The 12746-nt window shown below is 41.7% G+C and overlaps 1 protein-coding gene across 3 annotated transcripts in view; it reads right to left on the reverse strand.

The window, feature by feature from the left end:
* The window catches only part of fam172a (family with sequence similarity 172 member A), a 166979-nt gene that overhangs the window by 139710 nt on the left and 14523 nt on the right, over positions 1-12746 (reverse strand). For all 3 annotated transcript variants that reach the window (XM_031308745.2, XM_031308746.2, XM_035994353.1), the window contains exons 5-6: positions 7552-7617; positions 5809-6000 (exon numbers count right to left, since the gene is read on the reverse strand). In XM_031308745.2, coding sequence (XP_031164605.1) covers positions 5809-6000; positions 7552-7617 — 258 coding nt within the window. The remainder of the gene's footprint in view (positions 1-5808; positions 6001-7551; positions 7618-12746) is intronic.

Genomic DNA, 12746 nt, shown 5'->3' on the forward strand with positions numbered 1-12746 from the left:
CCCGCCTTTGAAGGTGTCAAGTGCATTGATCTGAGCTGCGGGATGTGCTGGGACCTTCCCACCTGGAGGTGTGTGTGTATGCCTGCCTGTGTGTGTGTGTTTTCACAGTGGGTCACCTAGGGCTGCTATTACAAGGCCATGGCAAGAAGGTGCATCTTTTGACCCCTACACACATATACAAACTGTCCTCTGGCTAAACCTGGCTTGCTGGAAAGAATGATACCTTGTCTGGCCTCTGTAGCCACCTGATGCCCCAATACAGGCTGCACACACACTGTACCTACAATGTTATCACTGGACCACACACACACACACACACGCACACGCACACGCACACGCACACACACACACACACACACACACACACACACACACACACACACACACAAAAACTCACAGCCCGGGGGGAATTAGAGGAACTAATGAGAAAGGATGAGGAAGAATAGTGATTGGAGAGACGGAGAGAGAGATAGCCTCACAGCACGTAGGGCCGTGACACAACACAGGCAGATGCCAGAGTGCGCAGCTGATGGTGAAGAGGACATCATCAAGCTAAAATAAAAAGAAGAGGGTGGGCAGCATGACAGAAATTAAAAGAGGATTTCTGTGTTTGAGTTTGTCTGCTTCGCTGCCCCCTTTCAACATCCCATTGAAATTCTGGGCAGATACAAACCCCTAGGCTTTTGACACACTTTTGAAAACACCACACCCCCTCTTTCTTTCCAGTGGGTCTCCAGTGTCGAGCATGACTCACTATCGAGAGAGAGAGAGAGAGAGAGAGAGAGAGAGAGAGAGAGCTGGATAAATGGGGGGTGAGAAGGAGGGAAGGCATAGATCTGTTTTGTATTAGCAACTTCAAAATTAAATTAAGTTGTTCTTGAGGACAGTGTATAAATGTGTGTATTTTGTGCACCTGTATATGCAGTTAACAAGTAGGAAAGTTGTCAAGCTTAATATTGTTGATTAATTCATTTAAATTTGAAATATCTAACATGCACAGAAACAAGATTGAATTATAAACAATTTAATTGTAGTTGATTTAAATGAATTTAAATGAATTAAGATGTGTTTACCCCAGATGAATACAAAAAAGAAAGTATTTTTGATCACAAAGTAGCCAGTAACATAGTAGCCAGTAACTAATGTCTGCAAAATCAAAAGATTGCGACTGCAGTCAGAGAAGCCGAGGGAAAAAAGGTAAAGAAGTGATGTAAAGTAAAATAAAATGAAAAAGGCACACAAAAAATGTTGGCTTCATGCTTCTCAACTAGGTTGTGTCATGACCAGATAAGTATATAGGAGAGCTAAGGCCTCACAACAACATGCATGGGTTTTCTTTCAATTTGTACACAAACTTGCACAAGTTGAAAGCCCTGCTCTTAATACCAACAGCTACTATAACTAATGATCTTACCTTTCAATGTTCCCTCCTTCCTCAATTATTCTGACTGTAACCTCACAATCTACTCTACTTTCTCTTTCTCCCATCCCTTCCAAACACCACGGCGCCCACCCTCCACTTCCACCATCTCAGTCTCAGGATGCAGAGCAGTGACAGGGCCAGAAGGTAATGATACAGCTGCCATGATGCAACAAGCAGACCTGTCGACTGTCAGGAATTGAAATCATGAAGGAATAAGCTGTCATTAAAAGGCCCTCTCCCAGTAGTGGAGCTGTCAGACGCCTGCCTTCTGCCTACTCTCTCTCTCTCTCTATACTACCATCTCTCCTCTGCCAGTCCCACCCCATTTGCAGTCACTCCCTCGTCCTCCTCTCATTTCTCTCTTCCTGCTTCAATCCTCTGTACCCCTCTCCTTCATTCCTCTTCTGTCCTCTTCCAACCAATCCTATCCCTTCTCCCTCTCTGCTCCCTCTACCCCCCTGGTTGTTGCTGGAGCATCCTCCTCTCACCTGCTATTTTACCTCTGGGCTATGGGAATAGCACCACTTCCATGTGCACACACACATGCACATAAAAAGAACATGCATGAGACAGGCACACAGCACAAAGATTCCCCTTAACCTGCTGTGACTCTACACACCGAATGCCACAAGTATACCCTCTGCCCCATGTGATGCATTTGTGTCTCTGTGTGTGTGCGTGTTTTCTCGGTGTCCATGTCTGAGCATTAATATTTTAGACTCATCTTTCACATATACATTTTCCCAGCTTATTAATGTGTCATCATCATATAGCAGTGTGACGAAGATTGTGATATCTGTAGACAGGAGCATGGTAGATATGGGCGTCAGAGACAGGCTGCCCCGAATTTCACCCTGTGATTGTATGTGTGTATGCATGTGTGTTGTGTAAAGGGCCTGATTAACTAGCGCAATCAGCTATTTTTTCCCATCGGAAGAGAGGAAAGGCTGACTCGAAGTTTCGAGAAACATGGCTAAGAATTTCAGAGTGGTGCTTTGACACAGGTATGTGCGAGCCCATACACACATAGAACTGTGTGTGTGCGTGCGCGTGTGTGTGTGTGTGTGTGTATGTGCGTGCTTGCTCATGTGTTTTGCAAAGCCAGAAGCTCCCCCCCATATTTGCCGAATGCACTCCAGCTGACCCTTTGCTGCAGGCTTTGAATTTCCAATCAACTTCCCATGAGTAACTTCACATGAGCTGCACCCAGGGCAACCGATTCTTGCCACAAAACATTGCAGGAAAACGGAGCCTAATCTAAACATAATAAAAAAGTATACTCAAAATGTCAACACTTGACCCAACAATGCACTTAACTAAATTTGTAAATCAAAAATATTGTGTAATTGTCATGGTGCCTGAGTTGCTCATACACAGTTGTACAGCATCAGACTGTGCTAATGAACAATTTACAAATATGTTATCATATCAAACTTGAAGTGGTGTAATATACTTATTTCCTCAGGTTTGACACCCTACTTCCCCAATTAGTCATTTCCTGAATTTCACAGAATTACTTTTGACTTTGCACTGATTCATTCAGCTGTGGATTATATGTGTAGGTGGAGAGAATGATTCTAGCCACAGAGGTAGCAATAGCAAATGTTAACTGCTGAATACCTGCCCGATTTGGAAGCAAGTAAGCAATATTTATATTAACTAATATTTAACATGCTTTATATATGCTTACATTGCTTTTAATAATACTTCATATCCATTATTAATGTGTCATAGTAACAATTTAAGTAAAAAGTGGTTAGCTGTATACAATTAACACCGTTAAACAACAATGGTGTAGAGATGGTTGCTTCTCGCCAGGCTTCAGAACTCACCTAGTCATCACCATTTCTGCTGCACCTCTCCTCCCACAAGGACATTAAATATAACATGCTGGGTGTCAGCTAACCACTTGGCTGACCAGTCAGGCACTCATGATAAACATTGACTTAGGAGATACATTTAAGTGAATGTGTAACTCATGCCGGGCAGCCATGCACTTTTGTCTTAGTGCTGTATGGCAGGTATAAGACAGTAACTTTAAAAAGTAAGATGGGATATCTCTGTCAGAGTGACGATCGTAGCTTACCTTCTACACGTATACGAGTTAACCAGATGAGATGTTTGAGGGTAAATGAATAAAGGAGGACAAAAATACATGTCAAATCCATTAATACAATGCAGCCAAAACTCTGCCAATAAAAATATGGCTATGTTAGTGTATATTATCGAATGCATGTCAGCTTACCATTTTCATTTTCATTGTTTTATAGTGCTGACGAGTCATGTGGCGTACCTGTGGAGCACACAAGTATCCACTGAAAATAACATATTAAATAACTATAATGGGTACTGCTGATGAGTATTATAGAGATTATCGTCCTGGTTAGCAGGTCCCTCTTTGCTTGAGGAGGAACTAATCATCAAAATCAGCTGATGGCGTGTTACGTTGAGAGGAAAACCAGCAAACACTTGCCCGCCAATGCCACATTATTTTTTGCACTAGCATTGTAAAAACGGCTAATTGGCTGTCCTTGAGGTGGTCTCTACATAAACTTGCTTTATCATGGGTTTCTGCTCTTAACGTGGTGTAAAGCTGGTGATCATGGATTTTGCTTTCTGTATTTGCTGTGCCACAGAGCTGTCATCTCTCTGAGCTGTCATTCATTTGTGAGTTGATGATCAAACGTGTCATCGCTTGTGTGCTGCTTACCTGTAAATGAAGGTATAAAATGTATATCTGCTTATATCTGCGCTGGACCAATAACTCAACTTCTTTCTTCAGATTGAATAGTAGCGGTACTTCCTGTACATTGCATCTAAAAATTGCATCCACACAAATTTCATGGTATGACATAATAAACGACAAACATGCCCGTAATGGATGCAGACAGAAGGAATTGACTGTAAATGTGTGTGCCTGTCTATCCACTCCACACACAGAGTACAAGGCCTGTGTGTGGTAAATGCCTAGATGATGATTTGTCAGGGTGTAGGAACACAATTTCTTGTTTACTGTGATGAATGAGCAACACTCGCACTACACACACCATGTTCTCTATATCTAAGCTGTCACTTTGGCTTTCTGCAGCACAACCCTGCCTTCTCCAACTGTAATACCAGCCAGGGTAACTGTAATTCAAAGACAGTGTCTGGGTAGCCAAATCATCAGTTAGCACAAAGATGGGCACGGACGCAGGCAACCCAAACCTCTCCCGTTGTTGTACACAGCAGGAGCGGGCTTTACACAGCAGTGAAAGTCTTTATGGCATTCAGATGGATGAAACGAAGGGGCAAGGGGAGAGGGAGAGCAGGATCTCCCCTAAGTCAATTTGAACAGTGGGACGATAAAATTACACAGGTAGCCGTGGCCAGGCTGACAAATGAGCACAGAGATAGGGATGAAAATAATAAGACAGGCAGAGCCACATTTTGCTTTCTGACACACAGACACTCGTGTGTGTGATCATATGGTGCGGCAAGAAATCATATCTTCCTCTCTCTCAGCTCACAAATACACAGGACTACATACGAATCATGCATCATAAGAATGCATAATTTTTTTTCTTGTATAATGATGATCATGTTGAAGAATATGCTTTATTTCACTCACAAGGACAATACAAGCCTAAATATTGGGTTGAGGACTGTACCGTAATAGTATCATTCAAGAATATGAGTCTGTGTTTGAATGAATGTCTGCTTGTTATTTTTTGCCTCTGTGAATATATGTGGAGTGCAGAAATTGTTCAGCATCATAGAATTTCTCATATGACCCCGGGACAAAGTTTCCTTTCCACTCTGCACTTGTGTAAACTGTACAATGAAGTGGACTGAGTCGATACAGAACATCCAGAGTCTGAGCTTTGAAAGCACACAGCAAGAACAAATTATCCACAATCGCATCCAAACCCGCAGTCAAATACAAGAAAACAAAATACCACCACACTCTGCTTCTGACTGTGCCACATCACCTTCTCCACAGCCCCAAAATATTCAAGCCAGCTTTTCAAAAAAACAAACAGTGTGTGTTACTCTTGTCACACCAATATCCCATCAGGCTAACCACTGTGGTAGCGGTGGTACCAACGACCTCATGGGAACACACAGCCTGAATTTCTTTAACTCAGAGACCTATAAAGCTCTACTTACCAAAGATGTGTCACACAATATATTCTTTGCAAATCAAAGAAAAATATGAAAAAAGTAGAGAATATAAACGTAAAGTATTTAAAACTAGCTGCGAAATAGATCATATTCTAACATCTTACATGCAGTGTCCTCAGTGCAGTCAGCCCACAAAGTCCCTCTTAGTGAAACATGAAACAGGACAAAATCAGTTCAACATCCAACAGAATAGATTGCACTTCTTTTGTTGTGCTCCCTACCTCCATGGCTCTGGTGATGAAGGGGATTTGTGTCCCTGAGTCCAGGTCCTGGTTGATGATGAGTCTACGGGCCCACTGACCGGCCCGCACCACGCCACTGCCCTGGATCAGCACCAGCAGTTTAGATGGGTTGGACATGGCATCTGGGCTCAGGTAGATAAAACTGGTGGGTTCATCTTCTGTAGCATCCACCTAAATGTTCAGGAAATCACAGGTTACCTATCGCAGTTAACGGCAAAGACTCTTATACAGGGAAGAATGTATACTTTCCCAATAATGTTCATTCGTTTTTTTTAACCTGCTCAACATGTTTTGAATATAATTTCATAGACTTTCGGGACATTTAACTCAATCAAAATAAGTCTTGGCCGTTTCCGTGCAACAGCAGCAAATGCAAAAGATTATCCAATTGTGATTTCTGCTGCTTCAAAGAATCTCCTGATAATGATTATGAAGAGAAACGGTTTCTTATGTAACATGCATGAGTTTAAGGAGAAACAGCCTTCTCCTCTGTGGCCTTTGTAATTAAAAAAAGCTCATATGCATCAGTTCACTAAATCAGCAATACTCATGATTAGAAAACAGCCTGTGTGTGATTAAAACTGAGGCAGAAAGTAATGCGGACAGAAAGAGAGGCTAAGTAAGTTAGTGAGTGTCTGTGTGCGTGCATGCGCTCCGTCCACATCCCATGCGTCGTTGCATCCCTCCCAAGTATGCCTGGAAGAATCTCTAAGGAGACAAACACTGTCCATAAAAGCCATGGGTGGCAGCTGCAGGAACTTAATCCAAGCAGACAAAGAGAGCCGAGTGGGGGAGAAAATCTTACCCTTTATTCTCTTGTGCTCCCTCATTCCCTCTCCCTATACTTGGCTGTGGTTAATCTTCTTAAAATCTACGGTCACAAGTTCAATGCCACGCAGGTGGACGGACCCACCACTAATACACAAATACACACACACGCCATATACACGCAGGCGGGTGGGCAGCAGAAAAGCAGAACAGAGCAATTTTCCAGAGGAATAATGAGATAAATAGGCCAGGCAGATAAACCAGTAAAAGTGTATGGGGGCTAATGAAAGGCGCTGAGTCCCTGGCTAGGTGATTTATGGACACTGTTAGTGCTGGAGCTAAGTCTGCTATGCTTCTAAACACCAGCGCTGCCTAACATCCCTATAAATGCAGCCTGAAAAATGATCACAACTTTTATAAACAGAAAAGGAGCAGGCCTGGAGGGGTAAAGGGGGGCAAAAAGAGACAAACATGCTTCTAACAACAAATAAAAGGGATCAAGTGTGTGCTCTGAGCCTGGATGAGCTGGGAAAAGAATAACTCCATGATGGCAGAGTAGAAAGTCCCCTTCAGCGCAAATGAATGCAAAACAGATTAAGCATCAGCATGCTGCGCCTCTGCGCCTTTGAAATGACACGTCACAATACAGTTAATTTGTTGAGGAGACACTTTTGCACAAAGGATGTGGACGGGGGGGGGGGTGGGGGGGGAGAAAGAGAGGGAGTAAGAGAGAAACTGAGTGAGATAGAAAGAGAAAGACAAAGACTGATAGAGAATGAGGAGAGCTGATGCCTCACAATACCCTTTTCTGGATTTTTTTAAACAGGACACTCAATATCATAATCACACTCTGAAGCCTAAGCATTTACGTCAATTTTCATATTTAATACCCCCTTTAATCTTCAAGGGCATGAATCAAAGAGATACATGCCTCTTTTCACTCTGGGTACTTACTGGCAGGATTGCTTTAGTCATGTTGCATTTTTTCTCCAACAGCTCATAAACATACTGAGTGATGATCTGGAGAGAGAGAAAAAGACACAGAAAACACACACACACACACACACACACACACACACACACACACACACACACACACACACACAGTCAAACATTATATTAATATATGGTCTAATGCAATTAATATTTTTTAATTTTTTTTGGAGTTCTTTTTTTGATAGAACTCCAGCCAACAAAAGCCAACTAAACTCTGTATGTATTGTGTGAACAAGTAATAGCAACCACTGTCATGCTTGCAAACAGAATAAAAAATACTATTCAAAACCCTTGTTTGCCCTCTGGTACTGTATGTGTGTATATGTGTGTGTACATGAGCTACTTGAAAGGGTCTGGATCGTATTGTGTACCTTGTGTGTGTGTGTGTGTGTGTGTGCGTGTGTGTGTGTGTGTGTGTGTGTGTGTGTGTGTATCACAGTGCAGTTAGAGTGTTGAGGTTGTAAGTGCCAGGAGAGGAAATCTCCTGTACAAGCGAAGGGCTGATGTAAGTTATGTTTATCCCCGCAGCCACAGCACTAAAGAACCTTGTATACCGAATCATTCCAACCCCAGGCCAAGCCTTTCATGGTTCGGTGACTTTAACAACTTTCTTTTCCGTTTTCCTTCTTTCCTCCTTTTCTTCTCCCCATGTCCTGCTCAGCTGAGAGCAGAGGGAAGCGCTTTGTGGAACAGATTTCGATTTTTGATCAGTTGTGAGAGAAAGACAGAGGAGTGGTGATAACAGATGACAGGGCAAACGACCGCTGGCAGTGTGCTGTGTTGGAGCAATTGTCGCTCTGATGATGTTTCACAAACACGCGCGATGACAGACTCCCTGTCCTGTACATGTCACGACAAAACAATGATGGGTTGATGGACCACAGGGAGAGCTGAGCAACATGCTGTCCTGCGGTAAAGTCTCACTTTGGTGAGCTTTTGAAGCATTCAACTTACCAATTCAGGAAACCAAAGGCTAGCGGTGGCGCCACAGCTACAAAGTGAGACCAACTGACTGACCCCAAACACAAACAAGGATCAACCACAGACTGTCACGTCTCACAGCACAGAGTGGCATCAGTGACGCACAGATCTCATTATGTGTGGAGAGGGGAGAAACTGTACATTTGCCACTTTTACACATGAAATTTAATAGGGATGAAGCAATAAAAATATCTGCAAATAAATGTCATGTTTTTAATTAGGCTATTAAAAGATTTCCTTTAAATATCAATATAAACCATTACGAAACTGTACAAAAATAATAAGCATTCTTGAGTGCAAACCAGAGACATTCACAAGCAACTAGTGTGTATTGGAGCCATTCAAAAGTAAACTTGCTCTGTGTAAGCTACAGCATGTAGAACAGAGGTGTAGTAGTACAGCTACATGACAATAATGCTGAATGTCAGAAAACATCCTGCTAATCCTAAAAGCAAGGAAGCTAAACTCAGTCAAACTAGGGCTGGGCGATATGGAGAAAATCAAATATCCTGATATTTTTTACCAAATACCTCGATATCGATACCGCAACAATATTGTAGTGTTGACTATTGGTGCTTTCACAAAATATTTACTAAGGCTGTCAAAATAACGCGTTAATTTCGATTAATTAATCTGAGAAAAAATAACGCGTTAAAAAAAATAACGCAGATTAATCTATTCCATATTGACGTTTGACCCGGAGCCGTTCTAGCCACCATTAGACTGTAAAATGAAGGAGGGAGACGAGAATGTGCTGCCTGGATCATTAATTGGAACATTTACTTGTAAAAACTTCTTCCTGCCAACCCTGGCTACCGAAATCTGGTGCCACTGATATGTCTGCACTTCTCTCTGATGCTCTGAAGACGATACAGGCAACATAAACACCGCTGCACGTGACGCTAGTTAACACTATACTCGACAGCAGCTAACGTTAGCCTACCGCTAGCTAGTTAACACTATACTCGACAGCAGCTAACATTAGCCTACCGCTAGCTAGTAGCTGGATTAAACACGGTTAAAATGCTGACAGCTAACGCTGAACGGTGTAAGGTTTGACTGTGTTTTACTGTAGAGGATTCAACACCGGTATGTAACAATCTGCAGCTCCTGTCGAAAAAAACAACACAGACGGTGCGTTCAATGAAACTGGTAAACTACAGCCTCGTGGTGCATTTGAAGTTATTGTAAATGTCCTTTTCCCATCTGGTGGTTGTTTTTGTCGTTCAACAGCAATTTACTAGTGAAATAAGTTATTGTTATTGTTATACATTATTATTAAATCATTTAACTTTGACCATATGGCCTTAGCAATAAACAAGCCGTTCTTTAATGTCACCGACTGTTGTTTAGTATCCTTTTTTTTCTTTTCTTTTTTTACTTTCTTAAAAAGTATCGGTTCAGGCACCGTTAATTATGTATGCGATTAATTTCGATTAATTAATCACAGAGTATGTAATTAATTAGATTACATTTTTTAATCGATTGACAGCCCTAATATTTACACAATGAGATTTTTGATAAATAATCATCAGTAATGTGGATATAATGACTAAGTGGGTAAAGGCAAATAATAGAACAGTTACAACAGTCTGGTAAGTTCAGAAAATGACATAACTTTACTGTAATGCAGCCTTTAAAACCAGGGAAAGACACCACTTAATGCCATATTACGATATTACGATATCCAAAATCTAAGACGATATCTAGTCTCATATCACGATATCGATATCGATATAATATCGATATATTGCTCAGCTCTAAGTCAAACTGATATTACAACATTTCCCCAAGTTCCTTACAGAAGTGAGAAAAAATATTTGCCCTGACTATAGTGACTATGAGACTATAGTAAAAACATGGATTACTGGCAAAGAGTGAAAAACTGATGAGATTCTTTTTGCCATGATCTGCTTAGCTTTTGTAATTGGTGGTGCACACACAAAAAAATGATTCTTTAGACTACGCTCTGAAATGTCAACCACAGGACAATAAAATGATGCATATCCCCAAAATTATATGTTCCAAACTCCAAACACTTTTTAAATGGCATGAATTGGCATTTTGACACAGAAAAGAAAGGACAACAAAAGGCCAAATGCAACTTAAGAGTACTCAAAAAAATATGTTTTACTTTTAAGTCAAATGTGAAATCTCATGATAATCACAATATTGCCATGCTCTTTTACGCTTGAAAGAAACTCAATCCTAACTTGATTTACAGCTAAAACGAACATCATGCAAGAATAACATTATGCACCAGACACGTATTAGCCTTATGACAATGCCAATCAAAGGCCAGCAGACCGACCAATGAGATGATCGATTTTACCATTTGACCCAGTGAAGGGGGAAAAAAAATGCTAGAGGAGCTAAACCAACCCCACCTATAACCCCAGCCCACCAAACCTCCAACAGCTAATTCACTAAAATGTCAGCTGCTCTGATGAAGACTAAAATGATTCCGGGCCTCAGTATGCTAGTGTTTAATGACATCAATAAGCCTCACAGGAAATTTCATTTGCACTATGTTATTTGTTTAGTGCCTCAGGTGGCTAGAGAACCATCTGATATAGAATAAGGAGAGAGATTTATAGGGAACAAGAGAAGAGAGAAACAGCAGAAATAATGCAAGTTTCACTGTGTAAATGCATTTCCACTGATAAAAGGATAATGCAGATCCTAAATAAGAATCCAATATCCAAACTTGTATATAGGCTGTGTGGTCATCTGTGTGCTTTAGTTCATAATGAAACTTGCAGGCAGATTGTCTTTTCAGTAAACAAGATCTAAAAGTAAGACTTGAAAAAGGGACAGTACCATCATTCCACTGCATCAAACCCAAACCTTTGAGAAAAAATGGGATAGACTCAGAGTAGAAGCATACAACTCAGAAACAACACAGACAGTGTGCGCACACGCACACGCACACGCACACACACACACACACACACACACACACACACACACACACACACACAGCCAACCTCCTTCTGTGCAGACCTCAGAGGACTACGTCCTTAGCAGCTGATCAGTACAAAAAAAGCCTCTTTGTCACCTAATTACCAATGTGTTATTAGTGCTTTAATGAAATGCCTGCAGGAAGCAACGCTGAGTGGCTGCATTGTCGGCATCAGACGATAGGGGAAGCATGAGGAGTGGATTTGGAAAATAATATTAAGACACACAAAGAGAAAGGAAGGGAGGTGGTGAGAAAGAGAGAGAAGAGGAGATAGGTGGATAAAAGTTAACCTAAATCAATTCAAATCAATAGATTTCATGGCCATAAACATGCTTACAATGTCCTTCTTATATGCAACAAATACGTAATATTCAGACGAAATGAGCGTAACATTATCTGAAATGTCAATGTAAGCTTAGATTCTCTCTATCATAAAGAGTGGGGGCAGAAGTCCCAGACTGCACGATGTTACATCCAAAGACACAGAGCAGTGGCTATGACTGACAGTTTACCAAACATTTGTAACCATTGTAACCCTCACTGACTTTGTCACTCTGGACTAGAGAGACAGAGTCAGCTAATGTAAAAGTGGAGTTTCAATTGTCTGCTACGACAGCTGGGTGATGATGTATCCTCGAACAACGGTGGACTTTCTACATGGTCATGTGAGAGTGGTCATGGGAGAGTCTAAAATAGACCTTCTGCGGCTGAGGTCATCTCTGTGTCTGCGGTTTGTTTGTGTGGAAAAAGCATTGTGGCGATGAAGCAAGAAAAGCAGGATAAGGGAGGAAGGAAGGGACTTAGTGGAGGGCTCATTTGGAGGAAAGAAAAAAGACAAGAAGGGAGACGTGGAGAGGTAATTCCCAGGAGCCAGAAGTTTGTGCCAGCTCCCAGTGCAAAGAACAGCTGAGAGGAGAATGAGCGATGGAAGGAGCGAGAACAGTACAGTACGTGGCCTCGATAAGAGGCCTTAAAGTGGGTGGGCTGTGACATCAACTCCTAGCAAACCTCTGGCCATCTCCATAACAATCTTTTCATCATTCTCACTCACACACCAAGCCATGGTCTTAATGAAGACCATTGCGGCTGCAAGTCGATATGTTTTTAAACCCCTCACTACGGAGAAAGACCTCCCACATTATGTGTGCACATGTATCAGTTAACGTGCGTGTGCATGTGTGTTCTTGCGCTGATTACAACAGTCATGCCT

Source organism: Sander lucioperca, chromosome 2 (genome assembly GCF_008315115.2).
Source record: "Sander lucioperca isolate FBNREF2018 chromosome 2, SLUC_FBN_1.2, whole genome shotgun sequence".
Classification (NCBI taxonomy): Eukaryota; Metazoa; Chordata; class Actinopteri; order Perciformes; family Percidae; genus Sander; species Sander lucioperca.